At 43.0% G+C, this 25,746-nt stretch overlaps 1 protein-coding gene across 1 annotated transcript in view; it reads right to left on the reverse strand.

Annotated features, from left to right (window-relative positions):
- gmds (GDP-mannose 4,6-dehydratase) overlaps positions 1–25,746 on the reverse strand; it is a 159,294-nt gene that overhangs the window by 21,933 nt on the left and 111,615 nt on the right. The window contains exons 8-9 of the mRNA XM_056414546.1: positions 9,493–9,611; positions 8,867–8,963 (exon numbers count right to left, since the gene is read on the reverse strand). Coding sequence (XP_056270521.1) covers positions 8,867–8,963; positions 9,493–9,611 — 216 coding nt within the window. The remainder of the gene's footprint in view (positions 1–8,866; positions 8,964–9,492; positions 9,612–25,746) is intronic.

The raw sequence follows: 25,746 nt of genomic DNA on the forward strand, positions 1-25,746 counted from the left end.
TGACAGTGAGGTTGACAGCTTTGTGATTTTGAGAACAGATGTATGTTGAAGTTTATTTCCTGTGTTGTTCTGTAGACATTGCCTTTAAGGGGGAAGTTTCAGTTTCTTCGCTGTAGAGCTTTGTCTCGCGATGTCGCAGTATGTCTATAATCAACCTTGTGATTTTAATGCTATATTAACCCAAAGGAATGAATGTGCCTTGAAGAATATAAAGCAGCTGAGGAAACCCTGAAAAAGCCTGTATGTTTCAGGCTTAAACATCTGATATTATGCAACAAAGCAGGCCAACTGTTGTAATCTTCTCCGGGGCACAGGCACAGAAGTGTATGAGTCCGCTGCCTGCCAGGAGCCATTATGGCATCAGCACACACATGTGTGTGGGGCCAGACCTGTTTTTCTCATTGTTAGGATAAATAATGTTCTCCACAGCAGGATCTGACACCGTGGGTTGCTGCGATAGTACGGCGCCTGCATGAGCTGTCCACCAGCGGTGGTACTATGTCCTATAGGAAGTTAAGAAAGTAAACGCGGTAAATGGTTTGATTTTAAGTCCGGTTATACAATATCTGAAAAAAACGACAACAAAAAAATCATTGGTCAGCAACTACAACAGAGCTCCTCCTCCAATGAAATAAACTGTAAAGCTGGTTCTGTGTGTGTGGAGACAGCACTACAAGGATTCTGGGAGTAGATTTATACGGTCTGGACCGCCAGCATGGAGTCAAATGAAACCCAACACCAGCTCCGCTTCTTCAACGAACCGAGCGCCTCATGTCTGCCGCTACTAAAGACACCATTCGGACTATAAAAGGTGTCACTCTGCGTCTTCTCCAAAATCTTTTCTTGGCAGAGGACTGTTAAATGATTGGCCAAAAGAGTGAGGCGTTGGCACCATTTGAAGGACTGCAGCCAAACCTTTGCGTTCCAACGGAGACACCTTGTACACAATACTGCAGTTCACCTGGACCGTAAGCCCCGCCTTCAGGTCCCTCCCCGCCTTCGCTTGTAGTGAGATAGAGATGTAGCAAAAGAACCTCAGAACCTTCCATTTCGAGCATAAATTAGAACTTCTAACGGTCCCAGGACCACGCCCCTTTGCTGTCACCTGACCGCGTCACGTAATTAGAAAAAAACAATCACAAGTTTACGAGAATGCTGTTCCTCCGCTGCCTTGTTGTTCCAATGCTATTAATTAAGCAATTAAGTAAACAATGTAACTATTATTATTTTAGTTATATAAAAGTCAAACAATTATACTCTGTCAGTTATTATTAAATGATTTAAAAAAACAATCACAAGTTTATGAGAATGCTGTTCCTCCGCTGCCTTGTTGTTCCAATGCTATTAATTAAGCAATTAATTAAACAATGTAACCATTATTATTTTAGTTATATAAAAGAAGAAACAATTATACTCTGTCAGTTGTTTCTTCTTCTTCTTCTTCTTCTTCTTCTTCTTCTTCTTCTTCAAACTCTTGAACACAGATTTTCCCCCTTGAATTTCTTTCCTAAGCAGCCTTGGCGCGAGAAAATACAGCTCTTTTCCAACATCACATTCATTCAACATCATGTATATTATTACTCTGCTAGTTGTGACACTTCATTGAAACTATATGACACTTACCCTCACAGAATTATTCAAACCACCATGTTTTCATGGCTGCACCATAACATCAATTGGAAATGTTCAAGTCGTTATGTCATTTTGTACACACATGTAATTTTATGCACATTTCTCACCGTTCTGTCTGCCACGGTATATATATATATATATATATCTCTCTCGAATCCTAACAGTTATAACAACGTTTTTGTGGGTTTGAGCAATAACTGGCTGTAAGACATGCGTTTGTGACAATGGTCCATGTTAAAAAGAATAATGCTCAGACACATTCACAAACAAGTATATATCTGATTGTCTTTGTCCTCTGAATACCTGGACAAAGAAATAGAAGCTAAAGTAAAGTCTCTCAGAGTAAGTAAGTACTGAATATCAGATCAGGACAAAAAGAGCTTTTTTTCTGTAACTTTTCATAATTTTACTTAAATATTTAACAACAATACAGCGAGAAATCCACTGTGAAACTGAGGGATCTTGTCACAGTCACAGGTTATCTTTTGTCCTTTTTGAGGCAGGTCAATATTAAATGACTTGCATTTCTTTGTTATAAATAGCAGCAAGTGATGAAAGGGAGACAATGAGTGCACTTATGCTGTTTACTGGATTCATAATGTGTGCAGATTTTTGTTTTGTGTGTGTGCTGTACGGTTAAATGGGCTGGACAGAACAGACAAAGAGAACATAATTGAGACCAGGAATAATACATGTAGCTGTCATGTTCATTTGTTCCTTTTGATTGATATATTTGATCACAATGCATACCATTTCGAACTGTGCCTGTATGACTGAGCCATGCAGCTTCAACGTGAACCTCAATGAGCTAATTGCAAAGAAATGTTGTTCGTGCACGTCAAGACTACCGGGCCCCGTACCCACTCTGGGATGGCTCTAATTTAGGATTTCAAATACCCACTGCTTGCAAATACGCTTTTGGTTGTGGTGTCCAGCTTTGCTCAGCTGGTTTACAGGTACGGGAGCAATCACAGCGCGCTGTGTGGGACTCATGAGATCACTAACTGAAGTAGCGAAGGCAGGTTGCAACACTTCTTCTCAAAGCCACGAGGAATGCATTCAACATCACACGCCGATCCACCTGTGGTATCCAGGGGTGGAATTGTCCTTTAAGGCTCAAGAAACACAAAACATAATTAGGAAACCAGATCAGCCAGGTATGTCCGTCATGACTTCAACAGATTTTCTGTAGAGGGTTTCCACAACACCCGTCGTCTTTATTCCGCTGGATCACTGGAACTATTGTCTGCGCTCCTCACCCGATGACGACGGGACTGATGTGGTAAAGGAATATGCAGCAGGGTGGATTGGTGACGCACACCTCGCTGCTGGAGTGACTGCCATCAGAAGCGAGACGGAAGTTAAGAATCAAGATTTTCACACAGGCACTTGCACTTGCGGACAGGCGGTTGACAGATGCGTAGGTGTGGTGCGTCAACAGGCTATTGTTAGGGGCCAGTGTGGGAGCTTTTAATTCTTACCTGGAGTCATAAATAGAAAAAAGAAAAGAAACAGGCCTGGCAACTTCTTACAACTAGCATTTCCTGCGGGTTTCTGCCATGCTGCTGTAAGAACATCTTTTTTCTATTTTGTTTGGTACTCTACCTGAAACGACAAACTGTGTATCATGGTGCAGCTGCTCATGTGTATGCCGCACACACTCCACACTCACGAGTCACACGGGCCGGAGGTATGTAGCGCAGCCGCTTTTCACCTTCGGTTGTGCCGCACAAGAATAAACTTGCATGATTCATACAAACGGATGATCGAGGACTGCTGGTACGTGACTCCAACATCCTGCCGTTTTTGATACATGGGAAGTACCGACGGTGTCAATCAATTGCCTCCGACTTATGCAACTGTGAACCGCAGTGATGTCAGTGGGATAATCCTGCGTGAAGTTGAGGGAGATAATTAAATGACTGGTGAAAGATTCAGAAATAACAATTTTGACAATCGATTAATCTTTTGAGTCATTTCTCAAACTTTTTAAGATGTCACTTTGGGCCCAGGGAACTAATGATGTACATGTCCTACTATTTTCATACATTTTGTAAAACTCTAATTTGCCCTAATTAGTTTTTAAAAATTACATAATAAAAACGGAAATGTAACTTTCTTAAAAAATGATCAAAACAACAAGAATATTATTAGTTTCAGTCCGACATTAAGATAGATAGATAGATAGATATATACTTTTTTCATCCCCAAGGGGAAATTTGTCGTAACAGTGGCAGCACCAATAAACTAAACACACAAGAATAAAAAATAAAATATAAAACAAAAGATAAAAAACAGGGATGAAAGATATTGATAAATACAAGAAGTATACCAAGTAAAATATAAAATAATTAACGCGAGTTGATTTCGATCCAAGACGTCTGAAGGAAGAATAACGTTCTCGGTTCTGGTCCCTGCACAGTGTGTAGGTGGTAGGTGATAAAGGGGGCAACTGTCTCTCTGCTTTTCCTGACAGGAGGATAATCTCGCCCGGAAGGGCATTCCTGTGTTGCCGACCAATGGTGGTTGCGTCCCCGTGACTGAGACACAGACATTAAGTGCAAAAGGGCGAGGAGTTCTGCCAAACACTGATAGGAGAGAGAGCCATAGAGACAGATCGAGAGACAACTTCCCATTCATCACCGCCTCTCCTCCTCCTCTGCACGAGAGGTAGGACGATAACCACAGCGCTATCACTCAACTCGCAGCGGTTAATCCCCCCGCGGCGACACGTGAACTTGGAAGCATGGCAGCGGGGCCGCATTAACGCGGACACGCGCAAGTGTGTGCATGCACGTCGACACACACCAACGCAAATACATGCCCGTACTAACTTGTGCACATAAATCGCCGCAGTCCAAAACTAAGTCTATATGAGTGCTTCCAAAGCTAACTGGGACACATTTGGATCTGCAATGAACATTTCAGGAGAGAAGTTTAAACAAAAGAAAAGAGAGAAAGCTCTGCAGAAGTCATTCATCATGTGACACGAGTTGTTGGGGAACTTTTTCCAATGAGCTGAGTTTGCCTTCTCTATTTGGTTTCATAAGCTTGGGCCAAATCAAACTTCTGTATTGGATACATTATGTTATTGGGAGTATTGAAGGGAAACGGGAATGACATTTACAAAAAACGCCATTTAAAAAACTTAATTGTCATTCTAGATTTTGTGTCAGATTATCTGTCAAGTGCCATGTTCTGTCAGGTCATGTTTATTGAGTTTACAAAAAAGTCCACTTGTGTGTATGTATAATTCATTTGTAGTAATGGTCGGAAATATTACAAGTTCATAAGTAGTGAACTACAGTATGGAAATAGTTAAGATGATGGCTGATGTGATGTGGCTCTGGTGGAGCTTTAACAAGTCCAGAAAAATAAAATAGCCCAGATGGAGTCATAGTGATGTCAGCAGGGTTATCGTGGCTTTTCTTGGGAGACATGTTTGTGTGCAATACCTGCATTACCAACCAGGGAAATGGTGATTTAAAAGCATAAAAAGCTAGATGTGAAGTGATGTTTGACTGCAGCTCGAAACTGCAGGAGCTAAACCAAAAATAAATATGATACACAGGACATCGAGCTGTGTTTCCTCGGACTGTTTCCAGTGATCCACAATGGTATGGTTTGTAAAACGAGCTAATGAAGGCATGAGTGGCGACTGAGGGTGAACCTCAAGGCACCAGAGGTCTCCTAATGGGTTGCAACCCACATTACTAAAGACCCAATGTGGAGGTATTCACACGGATAAATACAAGGTTTATGATATAGTTTAGATGGACAGAGTTCCAACAGCACCGGGAATGTTGGGAGTTGTCAGACTTTAAAAAAAGAAACTTGCATTAAAAAGCTTTAGATTCAGAATTGTTAGTGTTTGACATATAGGCATTACAAATGAGGACATGTTTTGATGTTTTTTAAAAATCCAACTCGGAAACATCAATTTCCGATTTTATTTTCTCGCACGCACGCACGCACGCGCACACGCACACGCACACGCACACGCACACACACACACACACACACACACACACACACACACACACACACACACACACACACACACAGGTAATGACGTGACATTAGCTGGCCTGCATTCACTGTTCTTGTTTTTCTCATGACGTTATGTTTCATTCTTGTCTTGCAATAGAACAAAAGTGTGCCGACAGAACACACGCACACACACTTCCTCGAGCACAAGATTGCTCCACCTCATTCATGTGTTACAATGTTATAATTCACATCCCTACTAATAATGTCAGCATTGCTGGAGCCTTGTAAATCTCTAACCGAGGTCTAAACGCACCTGTGAGAACCAGACGAAGGAAACCATCTGATCTCACTAGAAATAACTACGGCCATGGCACTACATGTCACCTGGCAACCGACACTAATCACAACTATTACAGCACAATACGTCACGGCACACCTTTGCTAAGTTCAGACAGAGGCTCCTCACCTGAGCAAAACCAATTGTGATTGACAGCTCAATTCAATGGAAACAAACGGCAGCTATGACAGTTGGAGCAGTTTGCTGTATTTGTGACAACAATAACAGCTTCAAAACCGACGTCCTTTGCTTCTTTCACTCATGCAGAAAATGGATGTGGTTTATTTATTTTTTTCAATACAATGTGCATGTTTCGGGATCCAGTAAACAACTTTCACAACCGGAGGTAAATACGCCGTCAGCTCTGCAGCCTTGAGGCTTTGTTTCCCAAATAAACACGAGACAAGTGCACGGTTGTACGCAGAGAAACACACACTCGCACCAGATGTGACGCACACCTGAATATTTAACCCCCTCTTGCCCCACTCGGGTTGATCAACCCTGTCCCAAGGGGCTGGGGAGATAAATGAGCTCATGTCAAACACACACACTGACAGGGATAATGATGAATTACATATATATTAGCACACAGCCTGAGGACTCACTCTACTTAGGTACAGCCACACACAGATGCACATTTTCTCGCAGCAAAAAGAAAACACCAAACCAAAAGTGTGCATTAAGAATCCAGTTTACTCACATACATGCACACACACACACACACACACACACGCATGCACGCACGCACACGATGACAGGTATTTCCACTTCAGGAGAGCCACAATGCTGAGCTGTGAGCCCGGTGTCAGTCACTTCCTGTCTGAAGGGATCAGAGGTTAAACACTCTTCAGTCTTTTTAACCCCGACCAGAGAAATACAGAGACAGTGAGGCAGAGCAGAGAAATCGCTTGCTGTAATTGAACCGTTTCGCTCTCGTTATCCCCGCAATCTTGACCCCGTTCCCTCTGAGCGACACATGTTCCAGGCAATGCGGCAGAAAAGGCCGGTGGTCCTACCTAATTCACTGAAACCTGGAAAAGTGAAGTGCATAGTAACACACAGAGAATAGAAGAACAGATTGAAGTACAGCTTGAATTACTTTTTTTTTTTAACGAACATTTGCTAGTTCCAGCTTCTCGAATACGAAATCCGCTTTCAACATTTTTTTTCTCCCCCAATGTCAATATCTTTTGGTTTGTTAGAGAAAAATATTAAGACGTCACCTTGGAAGGTCGTAACTTGTGATTTCTGATGACAGAAATATTACAGCTCTAAACTAAACTAAGTGCTGCAGTGAATGTGCAGGAATTATTGATACTCTTTTCAACTATCTCGTCTTCTTTTCACGCATCTGTGTACCAGGTGTGCTGCAGACAACACTAAGTTGTACCATATGGAGGAGCAGCATCTTAGAAACTAAGCACAAAACGCCAGCAGTGAGGCTTGCTGACAATGTACTGGGGGTTCATTTAATCTGATCTTTTAATCTATAAAATATTGTTGAAATAGGACATTTGGCATCCCTCATATTAACCATAAATCTCCAGGCCAGAACTCCAGGCCAGAACTCAAAACCTCCCCAAGCTGCCGTAACACATTTCATCAGCTTCATCAGTTCGCGGATGTTGCAACTAGTTTCAGCTTTATTGATGAACTGGGTTGCTTGATTAGGTCAGATAGGCATCATCAGTTAAGATCGCATGGTCCATTTGTCCGTGTATCAGAAAAGCTCTGGTGAAAGACACCAAGCGGATATCTTTGCTGGTAAGTCACCATAGGACCAGTGTCTGGAGTAGTTTGCAGAGTGGATTCTTGGTTAAGACCTTCAATATATGAGCCGACAAGCACAAAGAACACAGGCCCAGGTGTGTGACCGCCGCTTCCATCGCCTCAGCAGTCAGTCAGCGGGGCCTTCTTGCTAATCCTCCGCCATCACTCAACTGGATCTCAGCTCTAATCTCGCCGGGCCAAAACTCAGCAGAGGGGAGCTCCTGACAGCTAATCTCGGCCACAACACCCCTGGGTAACCCTACACCGGCCCCAGGGGAGCAGCCACAACACCCCTGGGCCATGGCGATGAGAGAAAGACCTCCCAAATATCAGAGACACTTCACGCCTCGGGAGAGATGGAGGGATACAATGCCGGTTCAGTTCTTTGGATGCTCACCGCCGTTGTAAACTCGGGTACAAGCACACTTCTCCATGCACAAGCTGGTAAAAGAAAGCCAGACATTACTTTTCAAAGCAGCTTCTCTCTCAGCTGAACTGAGCGATTCAATCTAACACACGCCCTCGCTATTAAAGGAGAGATTGGCAACGTTGCTTGTCTGAATATGAGCACCCATTCAGCACCAACTGGCAGAATGCAGCTTACATTACTCTGAAAGAGGCGGAGTGGCTTTAAAAGCATACAATAAAGCAGTCCCAGGCTGTCAACTGGACCCGTTACAGCTGATAAGTGCATGGTCCCAGACACAATGACTGGCAATCAGATACACGCAGAGAAAGCATGCTACATTCATGTTAAGGTCAGGTACATAGAACAGGAAATATGTGCTACGAATTATATTTAACTATATGAATTACATATTGGTGTAGTTTGTTGATATGGACTGCAGATCTGCCTGATAAACGGCACAGCAAGCAAGAGATCACAAATAATGTGATCCCTATGTTATACTTTATAGTAATAAAGTATAACATAGGGAGGAAACATGCAACACCACCAGTATGGTTCATGAGGAATAATCCTTTCACTCCTCACAAGTGTGAGGGTCATGGTGGTCTGTAAGCGAGTGGGATCACTGAAGTCGATAACAAAAACACCAAACATGACGAGGACAACGGCAACGTCAACTATGAAATGAGCGTTAGAGGAAAAAGAAAATTCAGAAAAATGTGACTTACCACTTCAGTAGGACGGAAGTATTTAGGGTCCACCTTTACATGGACCACTCCCGTCTGCTGGCAGCGGCCAATCTCCTGCTCATCCTTTCCCTCCCACCTTTTGAAATCAACACACACACACACACACACAGACACCTTCAGCCGCATGTCAGTTCCTTCCAGAACACCAGAAGGAGGTGAATGAGAGATGAGACAGAGGGGACTGGGTTGTGGCCTCTTTCAGACACATGAAACCTGTTACATTGCTGGCTTCACTGGTGACCATCCTGCTGGCTCTCAGTCCAAGAAACTCTATACACCCCACAATACATTTTCTCAATAATTGATTTCATCAAATATTGGTGGCGAGTTTAAACAGGACAGTTTCAAAGCACAGCTTAGAAAGTAAGACATTCATTTCCTTTCCACCTTAGAAGCATTTAGCTAGATTTCCTGCCTCGTCTCACGTGCTATAATTTTGTAAGGGTTATGTACTTACTTTTGAATAAGAAACAATAATTATTCATTATTCATTCATCAGTCCAAGAGTTCATGCGTGCGACGACCTTCAAATGTATGTAATTGTGCCAAAACATATACGTACGCGTCTGAAATAGTACTGTGTCCGTGTATCTGTGGGTACTCACACAATGGTCTTCCCCACATGCGAGAAGGCCTTCTCCACAAACTCCCTCACGCTGTGCACCTCCCCCGTTGCTATGACGAAATCCTCTGGCACCTCCTCTTGCAGCATCAGCCACATCGCCTGAAAGAGACGGGAGAGACAGGACGGGGACAGAGACCGAGAGGTTAAACCACTGAGCGGTCATAAAGCCGGTTCATCGCTCCACGCTGGACCCTGCCCAGCTCGGTCCTGACAGACAGGAAGTGAACCCTGCAACCTTTTTGAGCGAGACATTCGCCCGTACCTCTGTCCTGACGTCACCGCAAGGGGCTCATGGGACGAATACCGTGGGAAAGGAGGACAGAGTGCTCCCACAGGCGCAATGTGTTGCTGGCACACACACACAACACACACACAGAGTTGTGTTTGCACCTATGCTCGCAAACACAACTGACACGATCCATCCAACCGCTTTGAATGACAGCAACAGTGAACAGAAAAGTTCAAACTTCCAGGAAGAAAAGTACGGCAGCATCAAGTCCTGGCTTGGACTTCTATCTGCAGGCAGGCCGTATTACCATTAGCCTATATAACCCAGTGAAAGCCGATAGTCTGAATCCCTTAATGGACGAAGCGCTATATTAAAAACAGCCAGCGAGGGTGCCTGTTCTTGGTTCCATAATATTTATGGTGAACCAGAGCCAGGAGGTCAGAGCTGCTGACCTTTGGCACATCTAGCCTGATTCGAGGAGCCTCGGAGACAGACAGTCAGACACAGGGACTAATACTCATATTTTCTGGTTTGGATTCTTGGGAAACTATTTGAGCTCCAAGAACAGCGACAAGACACCCACGTCTGTTGAAATCAAAAGCTAGTGTCAACATATTCTAGCTGCTCAGTACCTTTAATATCAGGGCCATTAATATCAAGCAAAATGAGTCCATAACACGGAACACTTGATGCAAACAAATCCCGTAATGATTTTGTTGTATTATGAAGATGATAAATATTATTTTAATGGTCGAATAAAAAATACATTTAGTGAGCTAACTCGATGAAAAGATAAACTCAACAGGTGCTTATGAACATCTAAACTCCAACTCTCAATGAAGGTCGGTGACACCTTTCACCTCTTGTGTTTTACTGAAAACTAGTGTTAACCACCAGCTCTGCTATTGTAAATGAGTCCAGCCACATAGTTGATGTCTGCAGATGGGCGGATAGGTGTGGAGTTGGTTTCCTCTCTCCGTCTCTACAGAGGTTACACTTCGCCTGTGTCGCTCTCAGAGGACCACATCAGCACGGTTTATGGGCTCTACTCGGTCGTACATTGCGCAGTGCGTGTGTGTTTTCCATGTGTGTGTATGTGTTCCATCCAGCCACATCAGGATGTTTTATGTGATACAGTTGGACGGAGCAGAGACTGGCCGTCTCCCTCTGCACATTTAGCACATTATGGGTTCGCTCTGCCGGAGTACTCGAAGGTGTGTGTCTTTTGCAGACACACACCTACATACACAAAAAAATAGTAAAAAAACAAATCTCCCAGTTGCAGCTCCATACAGGCTTCAATGTTGCTCACACCCCACAAACAACAAGGCACTGAACTATTCGACAAAGGGTTTATCCACTTGAGAGCATGCATGTGTTCACTAAATTACACAAATTACACGGCAAACTGCCTATTAGATACAAATATTACAAGTGGTGCAATAAAGTGGTGCAAGAGGATATGTCCGGTGTTGCCAAATTATTATCATGAATGCTATAAGCGCCATAAATATATGTATGAGTTAGCTTCTCATAAACCATGAGAAGCTCAATGGGCACGTTTTGACCACACAGCAGATTAAGATGGGAGGTTAGAAGATCAGAAGTAAATTATCGTGTTGACGTTACAAAGGGACAACATGCTACATGTTCATCCTCTGGCGAGCAGGTATACATTTTTTTAAATATTTAATGGCACTCCTCCTACATTTTTAAATGTATTGTCTATGAGCAACATTTCAACATGTGACCATGGGAACAGTTAAACATATGTATATTGATACTAAGTTTCATGGCAAAGATATTTTGGCCTGAGGCCAACATTTCAAACAGAAGTGCTGACAGATGAAGGTATGTTGTAACTATTCGGTACTGTTTGTACCGATTGTGTTATTGTAAAAATGCATGCCTGCCCTGAAACAAACAGACACACACGAGCAGGAAGGAATGCTCCACTCCTCGGGTGAGGGGGCATCCTATCTCAGGATCGTTCAGGGTCAGCTGACCGCTCAACGCTGATGGCTCCCCTGAGCCTGACCCCTCACCCTCCGGCCTCTGATGAACACACCAGATTCTCACAATGAGCCAATAATAGCACCTCGGTGTAGAACTGACAGCCGAACAAATGAAATGAAGCATGTTCAATTTTCCACGACCAGAGAGCTATCAGAATCTGTGCTCCCAATTGTTCCCACATTTTGAGCTCCCTAGGTTGATTTTTACAATATCCTGTACATCCTAGCATGTGCACAAGATCAACAAAACCGGGACCCACTCAGAGAAAAACGGCTCCACAGCGCTACGTGAGTTCTGAAACTGCACAGGGAACCTTTAAGGAGACTATAAAAAACCGACATGGAAAGTCATTGTTATTGGAATATACTGTGGTTTATGATTTTTGGCCAGACAAAATATAAGTTTTAATCAAATTTGATACAATTTATACCCCAAAAAATAATCATTACTTGCATAATATTTACAACATATTATGACAACATAATATTTAAGAAATACAGATCATAGATCTAGCCTGAGACTTTCAATCAGTCACATTACACCATTTTAACATAACCAGACCGTTTCCTTTTCAATATGAGCAGGATTAATTATCAGTGGAAACGGAGAACCCTCAAACACGGACTTCTTCTACACCGTTAAACTGTGTTGATCTTCTTGACTGGCTGATTGTTTGAACTCGTAATGAAGCGGGCTCTTCCCCCTTTTCCCGCGGACCCGGCTGATGAATGCGCGGCCTGCAGTAAACTGGACGGCTGCGATGACGGGAGTTGGGAGCGCAGCTCGGCTTCCCTCGCAGCCAGAGAAAATGTTTACGGCCGGAGCTGAGTGACATGGCCTCTGCTGATTTTCAACCAGGAAATGTGATAAATAATACGATGTGGACTTTTCTGCTCGTTGCAGTGGGAAATAAAGCTCTGGGAAATCATGGGAGACTGCGGCGCATTCCTCTCTGTAATAACGGCGAAGGGGGAGAGAGTGCTGGCTCCACTGCGGGTATTCCCACATTTAACTCATCCTTTTTCTGACTCTTTTTCATCAGCAGACCCTTCTTCCTCTCCCTCCCTTTACCTTTAGGCCCCTTTCTCTTCCCTTTCCCCGCTGTCTGCTGCCCCCCCCCCCTCTCTCCCCACGTCTCTCTCAGGATTGCTCTGCTTCATTAGCCCTCTGATAAACAGCTCAGAGGTTCAGCCCCTCACACTGAACCCGCACCTTCCTGTTCACATGGCCACAGGATGACCCCCATCACGCACGCCCCACTCGACTCCAGCTCAGAGACAGACACTGACCCCAGCAGCCACCCGCAACCCCTTTACCTGAATTATATTCTGACACCCACGAGGGGAAACCTGGTGGCCAAAGTTCAAATGCTGGGTTTTGATCGGCGACCGTAAAAAGAAACGTATATAATGTCAGCGACATTGTTCGTTTCTGATGGGAATGTTTTGAAATATGTACTTGGCTTAATGTCTCCGTGCCATCTTTGTCAGTTTGACTAGCAGGGAGCAGAACATTTAAATATAGGACATTTGCATTTTTAGATCTGGTTAGATTTGGATTTGCAGGATTTTTAAATTTTGTGTTAAATGCTGAATGAGTCAAAAATACATTTACGCCTGGATTTGCTATGTAAAAACATTGAGAACATTTATTGTATCTATTGTAATTATGAAAAAAACTATACACAACATGATAGAAGATTATAATAAGTAAGAATGTTTTGGGGAGTATATACAACTTCCCCCTTAAGTTTTATTGTTTGTTAATTTAAATATTTATTTAAAGAAACACAAAATAAAAGGAATTAGATGATAAAGTGACAAGACTCGTTTCCAACATGTTCCCAACATGTAAAAAGCCATACAACATGTAACTTGGATTAAGGAATATAATCTGATCCCTCATCCCTCACTGCCATCTGCTGAATCTGCTGAAACGCAACTAAAACATACTCGTCTATAGCTTGTATATCTCCTTAGTGGTACTCCCATTTAAAAAATCATGTTAAACATTAAAGGACAGTCACAGACTAAATATAATTACGTCAAAAACAAAAGTAGCACTCAGAACACAGACACAGTACGGGTTTTTATGGCTTCAGTATTCAGTTGTGGTGGCTGCCACTTTTTCTGAACGTGTATTATATTTAATCTAATCCTTTCCATATGCCAGATAGAGCACAACTAAAGCTACGAGGCTGCGGGAAAATCCCTGGTCCAAACCAAAGGCAGTCTGCTGACAGAATACTTCTGTGTAGGGTCACACATGCTCTCTCACCACTGTGATCCCATTGGCTGCAACACGATGAACTTTGTGCTGCTTATGCCTAACATCTGCTTATGTGACTGTAACCGAATTTCATACTTTATCAATCCCATAAGATGAATTTCTCCCGCATGCTACATCTCCCCAAGATACACACATCAATAAGTGTCTTCATGCTTGAAGACACCACAGCAAGGTGGATCTTTTCTGGCATAAAAAAAAACCCATCAAACCACAATTACTTATCTGGACCTCCCTCCTCTGCAGCCAACCCCCCCGCCCGGTGGGTGTCTTGCCTACCTCCCAGCGTCCCGGGCGGTTGCAGCCCCCCGGTCCTCCATCTCTGGCTGCCTGACTACAGCTGACATGTGGAATGGCTCAAGGTAAACACTTAATAGAGCTGCTATTATGGTCCCAGAAAGCCATCAGCCCCAATCACAGCCTGCTAATGCCATTAACCCCAGGGTCACACACACACACACACACACACATTGTGGTTTGGGGAGGCTGCAGGTTCATGTCTTTCCCACTACGGACCTCGACCAGAGTCGGCTTTTCCACATCATTAGTAGCTCAAGAGGTACTCAGCACTGTTCCACAACATGCTAGCACAGCTGCCAGACTAGAATAATAAAGCCTGAAAAATAACAAGAAAAGTGCTCTTATTTTGGCGGGGTTCAGAGAGGAACTCCTTTCAATTGGAGCAGACGGGCTCCGGCCTGTCAGCCCCGCCTCCTGCCCCTGATAATGAGATTAATGGCCGCTATGATACATGGACTTTCGTGCATCACGACGCGACGTCACACTCGGGTTCAAACATGGTCTCGCTCATGTACGTCACAAGTTGGTGTTATCAGCTGGTTATCAGCTGGTCCTTTAGGACCCACATCCATCATGGCCACTACTTCCCGGGTACACGGGCAATCATCCGCAGCCATCTTGTCCTGAGATTCGGCAAATAGTATTGAAATTCTGACTCCAGAATGACATAGGCCCACTGAGGCCAGATAAGCTCCTCCCATTGTAGATTTTACAAATTCAACATCTCTCATTTCCAATTATATACATGAGTATATGAGTACGACAATGTCCAGGCGGAGGACTTGAAAACAGATATTTCTCTCAGTTTGGGCTTTCCATCGACTAAATTCTTCATATCTGAAAACAAGAATGTGGTCCAAAGGGAACATACAAATGTTGGTTTACCAGTGAAGTGCAACTGGTGTCTTTCTTTCTCCAATCCGGCTTTGTTCATTTCACTTTGTGTGGCTATACTAATACACAGAATAAACAATTATGGAGGGTAACTTCTCCAGCACAATTTGATTTTGGCAAAAGCAAATTCAGGCATTATTATTTTCAAAACTGTTGCCACTTAAAATTACAAATGTGTCACAATGGTGAGCCGCAGTGGACAGAGCGACCGTGTCTCTTGATTTTATTTTCAGGCTTTCAACATCATCCGCAGTTTTTTGGCAATGAGCTGGTCACCATTAGCCCGTTTTCAGTCTGCGGTTTCGTCCCCTAAAGAGATTTAAGTGTTATGAAAACACATATCTCTCTATTTTTTGACAGGAAAAGGGGGAGAAGGAGGGGATGAAATACAGCAAAGGACCGCGGATCACATTTAAATGTAATCTATGTCTGTATGTTAAAAGAGAATTGCAGGGAATTTGTCATTTGTGTGTGCATACTTTTGTTCAGCCGGCCGCGCTGTCGGACAGAAGAGGCGGGACGAACACGGTGGACATCCACAGTCATTTGACGAGAGCGTATGTTTGCCACCTCAGCGGAAAGAGAGCGCATGAGGTTACACATGAGTGACTGACATCACGCTGTGAGTGCGTCTGTCTGTGTGTTGGACAGCATTCAACAGTTGCAGCGTAATCCCAAACACCGGATTAGAGAAGAATGTACACGTCTGACAGCTTCCTCAGAAATTCTGCTCTCAAAGGATCCTTTTGTTCTTTGAGTGTGTGTCACATAACACACACCTTTTCATACACAGTCCACACACACACACACGGCTCTGACAAGGTGCTTGAAATCAACAACATGCTAAATGGCATCTCATGTACCCGGGGGTAGAAGTCCACCCTGCCTCTCTAAACTGCATATCACATGGATCGTGTGTCAGCGCTATGGAGTTGTCGTATCGGGTCAAACATTCGGACACAGCAGAGTGGGTGGGGCAGGCAGGAGAGGCAGTTTAATTTAAGTTTGCAGGATCATTCGTCTTTTCTGTGGATGGGCACTAACCTCAATGCTATTTGAGAACCGACCAGAATCTTTCCGAGTCGAGATCAAGTGTTTTTTAACTTTTTTTGTAAACAACCCTTAGATTTGGCATTTCCGAAATCTAAATCAGGAAACGTGTCAAACTTTGGATTTTTTTTTTTTTTACAAAATTAATATGAAAACATTTTCATATTCACTAAACTATGTTGTTATTTTAGTGTCTCCACCAATTCGAAAAAGTTACCATACGAAGCGGCTATAAAAATGTTTCTCTTGTCATTGTTATTATTTGTTTTTAATTTCTGTATATGTGTTCTATCTGTGGTGAAAAGACAAAGAATAAAGTGTTAAAAAAAAAGATATATTACAAACATTACATTATAAAATAAGATGTATTGGCAACACTACACTGCAAATACAATCCTTTGAAATGTTGACCATAACATATATATATATATATATGTCAATATATATATAAAATATATATATATATGTCAATATATTTTATTTTTATAAATATATATATATATAATAAAAAAACTTTACATATTCTTAAATATATCCCTATGATGCTGCAGCAGTTTGACGCGGATATCGCTATGGCGATGAGCTGAATATCCTGACTACACTGAGAGGTTACTGTCTGCAGTGGAGAAAAGGACCGAGTACCAAAAGGAGATGAGTTGAGTCGAGCTGAACCATGCACTGGAAATAAGGCTTTAGTGTCCTTAAAATAACAATACGATATGTGCAGCAACAAAATAAAATGTCATGACTATTTCATGAAATTAAACAGTATTTCCTGTGTCACTCCTCACAAATCGCCCATAACAACATAACACCACACAAGTCACATGCTTCTCAAATTGGGCCTGCAGAGACATTCAGTCTGAGGCTCAGTGACTAAGTCCTGCCATCTATTATAAATCAGTGCAGATAAACCCAGTTGCTAACAAAAATAAAAAAATAAAATGGATCTCAGTTTAGCACAATGACGGCCAGCACCCTTTCAACAGGCAGTCAGAGGGGGCCACATGTCAAGTGAATTAAAACCACTGAAACGGAGAGTGGTGGGCTCGCATTCCAGGAGATTGTGAGGACAGAGTTTCATCGCTCGAGTTTTCCTTCCCAACATGTTTTATGTGACTTTACTCAGTTATGTTTGACTGCAGCCTCTTTTCTCATATAAGGACACGGCTTCCCCCCCCTTTCTGTGTCTGCCTGCGTCCCACTATCCCTCGTGGTCTTGTAGTGAGTCAGTAAAGGGCAGGAGTGGATTTGGCAGAACTGTGCGCCAGACCAGACCAGACCGGGGCGAATTGGGCCAGTCGGCCCGGGCCAAACCAGACCAACTCAGGGAAGACCGGGTCCCATCAGCCCATTTGAGACTGCTTTCCAACACGACTGTGTAAATAGAAGTAAGACCCTCAATCATTCAATGTAGGTCTACATGTCCACACAGACGTGGATTTAGACAAACACACACACACACACAGAGAGAGAGAGAGTGACATGCTCGTATGCACAGCTAACTTTCCCAGGCTCCACCTCAGGGAGCACACATCATCCAAATGGCGGCTATGGAGCTGTGATTTTTAGCAGAACAGCTTTTCTTTTCTTTTCGCCTCCTATTTTTAGAGACGGCTGAAATTATTAAACACCCTCCCCTCCCTTACACACACACACACACACACTCCTCCTCCTCCTCTTCTCTACTGTTGTGTTTTTTTGACCAAAGTAATAGACTGCCGCGTGTTTCCTCGTCAGACTGTCTGGACGTCTGGTCGAGGCTATATTTACAGTCTGACTTCATCCCGAAGCAAACATACGCACACACAGAGACACATGCAGCACGGCCTGCTGTATGGTCGGGGTTGACGCAGAGATGACCGCAACTCTGCGCGTCTCTTTCGCTCCGACGATGCTCTGCTGGCCGAGCCTCAAGGCGGCGGTTGACCTCGGAGGATGCTCGTTTCGCAGACGACGGCCCGTTACCCCGGAGAGGTCGCAGAGTCTGGCGGATGGGGGATTCGTAGAGAGTCCAAAAGCATTCAGTTCACACGGGGCTGCTTCTGGCGGGTCCACGCGGTATAAAAGGAAACAGACATTTTGAGGACTTGTAAATATCTCACATCAGACTAACTTAACGTCGCACTCAGTCGGGCTCACTTTTAATACAATGCATCTTATTTGTTTAGTCCTTAAACAAACACAGGAATTAGGCCAATTTATGGCTTTAGATACAGGCTGGAATTCTTTCCTGGCATTGGGGAGCAGTAGCTTTCTGGTCCCGTCATATCTGTACAGAGAGCTACACCAAAGCCTATGTGCGCCACCCAGACCCCCCCAGCTGGGTGGGACATGTGAATTATTTTATGATAATTTTTTTGCTGAACTAAAAAAATATGTTCCTAACTTCTGATTTCCATCTATTCCGACGAAACAAGCTCCAGATATTTGAAAGCGCTTATACACTTATTACACTTTATAGACCTTTAACACCTTTATCAGTTATCAGCATCACTCAAATCCATCCTCACACAAAGTTGCTCAACTCCAGCCTGAGCAGAGGCCAAGTAACCACACACACTAAGCGTTGTACTCAAAACTACACAATTTGATGTTTTTTCTCTCATTACAATGCCACAAGTGTGTATGATCTTCCTGTTTCGGGGATTAGTCAAAAAAACAGAAATGACACACTCTGTTAACAGCAGAACATCTCCCAGCATTGGACCATAACAACTGAGCTTTGTTAGCAGCAGGAACACAAAGTTATTGAGACTGCTGCAGTCTTCAAAGTGTTGTTTATGAATAAACCACAGACGAGATGGAAACTGAGGTTTTAGTCTGAAGATTAAAAAAAGTAAATAACTACACCGACTTTTGGTTGCACTCAAATACTGAATTTTTCAACACAGAAAAAAACCCACCTCGTTTAATTTTGGGGCAAATCCTAATCTTACAATATTTTGTGATCTCCAATAACAAGCCCTCACAATGTCATCTTGTTTGTACTTTTTCCACGACTCATGTCGTCCATTTCGGTGTGTCTTCATCAACTATACCGTTGGTGCTGATGAAAATATTGGAGGATGTTTTTTTTGGCCGAGAGAGCTCTGGACTGTTGTTTACAACAGCACGGCGCTTCAGTGGAGCGCCGCACCGATATCTCACACATCGTATAAACACGGAGACAGATATATTCTGATCACGGCGGAACAAAAACACTAAATTCCATCGCCCGACTCAAACCGATGTTCATGCCATCAATCAAGCCTGCACTCATTCCTTTGATACCATCAGGGTGTTTGTACATCTAAACATAGCCGCGTGCACGGGGAAGTCCACAGACTCACACACGCTTGAACTTGACTGTGACCTCTGGCTGCGTGAACAGTGAGTCCTCAGTAAACAATCTTTCCATGTTTTCGCCAGAGGAAGGGAAAGAGTCTCATAAAGCCTGTCATTCACTTTTTAAGGTTAAAACACACACACACACACACACACACACACACACAAACACACAGACACAGACACACACATACCGTGGACAGAGCTGCTGATTCTTGGAGCTCGGCGATAGTTTAATTTATAAACCGTGAGAACATGAGAAACATTTCTCTAAGGAGCCCTCTCATTTGCCGTAGGTGTGTTACCATTTCTTTCTTTTTTAGGAGGGGGGGGGGACAGGAACACACACATGCACACCAGTAAAGTTGGAAGTTAAGTTAAATATTGTAGCTATACCAATATGTCATAGCTGGGTTATGACTAGCGGCACACAGGGGCAAAAAAGTACGCGAAGGGCTTTTCAAATAGTCGTCTCTGGACTTTATTTAACTGTACCGTAACCCAGTATAATCCCACATGTATATGTACACACACATCCTCGGCTGTCGGAGACGGGGTATCAATTGCACGGGGATGAGTGATGTAGGGCCAGAAAAGAACTTTATTTATTTGGCCCTCTTTGAACGGGCAGGAAGGAAAACAAATATGAGCAGAAGAGCGACATGATCGCCGCGTCTGGATTTAACGAACCCGCTGATTTTACTTCTATATTTCTCACCTTACAACACAAACCGCCTGAACAGAGCATCGCGGGACGCACCTCCCAGAGAGGGAACAATCCGCAGGGTGGTGGCGTACATGTGCACAGTCGGTACGAAACACAGCTTCAAAAGGGTCGTCAATTATGTATATTGTTTATTCAGGAACATGTCAAACATTCCAGCCTTTCAAGGATCTTGTGTGAAGATGTTCCGTTTCTCTTGGTATTTCTGATATTGTTTTACATTGAACATGTTGGGGTCACCTGGGAGGTTTAATTTAATTAAGTAGAGGAAAAAGCCTCACTGACTGGTGAAGTAAGAATTGACAATTGGCTATTATTTCGACACATCATGAGATTTATTTTACATTTAGATACACTTTAACCACACCATTGTTTGTATGATCAATATTGCCCCTTTGATCAGTTCAGTTTAATTACTCCACGACATTTCACATGGAACAACAACAATATTCTTCTTGGAACTTTTGTTTTGGTTAAATATTTCAAAAGAAGTGAGCGGGGAATAACGTTGCATTTAGGGTAGTATGATCAATCAACCACAAAAAAGGTCTCCTCCCTGAAATCGAGCCGGAGTATGTGTAAAGGGCATGTGCAGGTGCCTCTTTTTTATTATTGCCATGCCACATCCACGTTGTTTGATGACACCTCAAAGCTTTTATAACTACGGTCTTTTGATTGTTCTGACCGCAAATTTAAATAATAAGAACAAACATTTAAAGAAAAAAGGTCCTCTGAATAACAACTTTACATTGTCATTATATATAATATGGTTAAAGTCCTTTATGAACCAACTTCTTTTTTTTGTGACTGTTCCATGATTCTGTTCCATGAGTCTGTTCCGTGAGTTTGTTCCGTGAGTTTGTTCCGTGAGTTTGTTCCATGAGTCTGTTCCATGAGCCTGTTCTATGAGTCTGTTCCTTCCTCTACCTGGTTGTCACGATCCTAAAATTATAACTTCTATACGATACCTGCCATAAATATCATGATACCCGATACCAGAATTCAATACAATACAATAAATACGATATACCATAAATATGATACTGGTATATTTATCTACAGTAGTAACAAAAATAAAAATCATTTTTTAAAGCCGAAGTCGGTTTCAAAAGCTCCGCCACTTAACGCCACTCGCTGTGAGAGCGCTGCGCAGCGCAGTGCGTGCAGACAGCAGTTAACGGAGCGGAGCAGCGCGTGCGCTCTGATCGCGCTCTCTCTTCATGAAGTATCGGTGCTAAAAATATGCAAAATCATATCGTTTTTAACGTAGGGATACCTTGTTAGTATCGACACACCGTGCAACACGACAGCAGTAGATCTAGTGGGCTAACATTCAAGCTAACCCGAACCACCCAAACGCCGTCGACATCTTAACGCTGATTGGCCGAGACGCGACACGTCCCATCAAAGATGTTTTATTGCGAAGACCACCACATCACATTTTCTCCGTGTCTCACTCCAATCTCATAAACGCCGGTCGGCCAGTTGACCCCCCAAAAAAAAAAAAACTCTTCGGATCTACACTATTCACGTGGATGACCTATTTTGATTTTAAAACGGCGAATTTCGCCGAAAGTTGACAAGCTTGCAGGTATGAAAGGGGCAATAACACCACACGCAACACAGGAAGCAAACTGTACGTATCTTCCGTTATCAGTGATCGTGTGATGGGATTGGCTGCAACACTAAGTCGGAGAGCAGGAGACAAATGGTGGTATTTTTAGTCTTTCCACGAAAACTGAAAACAGATAACGCCATGGGAAACTGGAATCTGAGAGACCAAATGAAGAGATGAGTAATGTAGGAGACACAGATTTAATGGAAGTGAGAAACCAGAAGCAGAGAAGACCGGAAGGGGGCAGCGTGTAAACTGTACGGGTGTCGGTCCTTCTTTGTGAAGTGAATTTCCAGATTTCCTTCGTGGGTTAAGTTTGAACTTTGACCCAGTGACACATGACCCCTGACCTCGAGGCTGAAACCAGGAGCCGCACTGCTAGAGGAAGACTCCGTTTACACTGTAAAGGCTCATAAACGCTCCAGCCGTTCGTCTGTCACTCAGACCCATGCCTGCTTTCCTCTTCACTGCGTTTGTGTGTGCGTGTGTGTGTGTGTGTGTGAGTGTGTAAGTGTGTGTGAGTGTGTCTACGCTGGGCTCAGTCTCTGCTTAGAATTCGCTTCCATACGCAGTGATCTCATACGAGATTCTATCAGCCTGTTTACTGTTGCCATGCTCCCCTGCGGCCGCTACATCGCCGACAAATTGGACAATCAAGAGCAGGTGTGTGTATGAGATACCGATACTGTGTGTGTGTGTGTGTGTGTGTGCGCACCCAGTTTGACTTTTTGGTGGAACCACGTCCCCTCCCCTTCCCCCTCAAACTTCCAGTGCAGGTGGAGGAGTGACTCCTCCCCCGGTGAAAGCATGGTGCACACAGGCGCCAGGCCTGTAAACTTTAACGGTGTTTTGTCACATATTTAAGAAAGCTGTTAGTGTATTTACGGCGGTGCAGGGGCAGCGGGGCCTTCGAGGGCTGCCGCCCCAAACGAGAACCATGTTGAATTGATTATGCGTATAAGTCTGGGAGGGGCTGCAACACAACCAACAGTTGGGAAGGCAGATCTTACACTATCGATGAACCCTGGATGACAAAGAGATAACAGACATTTTATTCCCATGCGGGCATCATTTTTTATTTTTTGGTTTTCTGAAGCCACTTTGAGGGAAGTCCTCTTTGCCGTTTGAGTTTCCGACAGGTGCTACTTTTTTTCACATCCTCGACCACCACTATTCAACTCAATTTCATATTGCAGCCAATAATCCCGGTTGTTTATAGTAAAGGACGGGATGGACATGTTGAAGAGATTAAGGAGCTCACAAGGACAGATACAGGAGAACATTCCTGCCCTCTGCTATTAGACTTTATAATAAATCTCCTCTGTCCAAATCCTCCTCAAACTGATCATCAATAAACCTTGCACCGCTGTCACTTTATACTTTAGAGTTACTATATTATACACTTTCTTTTTTACATTTTAATTTTGTTTATTTTTTAAATTCTTTCGTGTAATATGCCCTGCAATTTTATTTAATCTTATTGTATTGTATATTTGTAAAAAATGTTTGGCTGCTGTGTCTAGAAACTTCCCTCTGGGGATGAATAAAGTAAAATCTAATCTCATCAAATACGCTGTCCAGGTTAGAGCCAAAGCCTGTTTTATATGTAGATGCTTTATGAGATGCTAATCTCCCGTGGATTTAAGTTCCTATTGAACGATGTCCGATGCCAAAGTTCAGTGGAAGTCCTCTTTGCGATGGTAGAGGTGAACACGCGCATGGAAAGCACAGATTTACGTAGATAACCAGAGTTTGTTTTGAGTCTTAAACCAACAATGAAAAGTGTCCTTCTTTTCCCACCGTGCCCTTAATCTTTCTGTCGTTTACTAAGGTTTTAGCTGCTTGAATTTAAATCCCACCGCAGTTGCCGTATACCGATATTGAAGGAGTGAAAACACAAAATGGCAAAGACGAATCGAAAGCATCAGATTTGTACAAAAAGTGGGTTTTTGCAGAAACGTCCAAAATCAACGTCCGTCAGACGAGCGTTTTGTCTTATCGTCAGATGCTGAGACAACACTGATAAAGTACCGGGTGACGGCGAGAGAGAAAGAGAGGGGGAAAGAGAGGTGACAGCCGGGGTCTTTGGGGACAGCTGGGAAACGGCACATTCATCATTTTCACAAAACATGAAGTGGGAACAACATAATATTTTAGAAACTGATAAAATCCCTTTCCATCCTCTGTCCTCTTTATCTCTCTTTGGTGTGACTATTGATACATCAACGTTATCTGACCACCACAGCAGGAGCAAAGGGAGCCATGAAGCACACACACACACACACAAGTTTCCTGTGGGAATTTATGTTTTCAAATCAGCCATCTGGGATCATCTACTGTACACTGTTGCCAGCCTTGTTCTCCGGCTTCTATAACGTCATTAAAACATCACTTCCTGTTACAGAAGTCAGAAAGACAACATGGGCCACCGGGACAAAAAGGTGGAAAACTGGATGAAAAACATGGCGACGAGGAAGAACAAGTTGCGACATGAAAAATAAAATAAAAGCAGAGGATGGCAAACTTTAAGCTGAGTGAGGCACAGCTTTGGAAATCAGCGATATAATCAACGCCGAATGATTAAAATCAGTTGCAACCGTTTCAGAGAGATGAATGAAAGTAAACACACGTGCTGATTTTTACAGGGATTTCCATTTGTTCTCTTTTAATTCAGTTACTGATTATTACCTTCGCATTGAAAATGCGGAAGGTTATGTTTTGATCGCCGTGTATTTATTTATTTATTTGTATGTGTGTTATTCGCGTAACAAAAAAAGTTTTAAACCGAATCGCATGAAATTTGGTGGGATGATTGGTTATTATCCGGTGACCATTTGATTAGATTTTGGGATCGATCGGGTCAAAGGTCAAGGTCATGAAAAGGTCAAAATCTTCTTTTTACCATAGCTCGGTCAATTTATATCCAATTGGCATGCAACTAATGCCAACATGTTCATAATTCAATGCCCAATCTTGTGGTATGCGAAGGTATGCGCTCTACCGAGTGCCCATTCTAGTTTATTATGAATTTGATATTCAGTACTTTTTCCTCATGTCTTCATCTTAGTTCATTCAATTTCAAATTTAAATGTTATCCCAAGAAATTGGAACACTTGACCACAAGTTTTGACCAAATGTGAGAATATCAATGATTAGATATTAAAAGTAATTCTGGTAATTCTAGCAAACTCATTTATTCTTTCCGCTTGTGCAGTGGATTCAATGTGTGTTGGATTACATTTCCTGTCACGCTGCGAACGCCATCACCTTCAGAGATACACCATACACATCAATAAACTGCAATCGGTCTGAGGAAGTTTAAAATGTCCACTTCAGGTATTATTTGGGTTTTGTATTACATTTTTCCTCGTAGTTTTTCCATCTCAAAATGTTTCAGGTTGGAACCAAAATAAATATAAAATGTTCTCAAAATGATAAATACATGCAGAAAAACACACAGACAGACACAGACAAACACACACACATACACACACACACACACACACCCGCTGGTGTTATCAGCAGGGAAACCAGTGCAGATGAGAGCGCCGTCGCTGTTGATACTGAGGCGATAACATCAGGACATTAACACACAGATTCAGAGCCAAATGACACTGAAAAGGACAAACGATTACCAGTCAGTGTCATCAAAACATTTCACGTGGCCGCTCCACGGTCACACACTCACACGCAGTCTCTCTCTCTCTCTCTCTCTCTCTCTCAGAGCACATCAGAGGTGTGTGTTTCTGAACTGTGTCCAATGTGTAAGATAAGACAGGAGTTGTGTAAACAG

Source organism: Pseudoliparis swirei, chromosome 5 (assembly GCF_029220125.1).
Source record: "Pseudoliparis swirei isolate HS2019 ecotype Mariana Trench chromosome 5, NWPU_hadal_v1, whole genome shotgun sequence".
Taxonomy (NCBI): domain Eukaryota; kingdom Metazoa; phylum Chordata; class Actinopteri; order Perciformes; family Liparidae; genus Pseudoliparis; species Pseudoliparis swirei.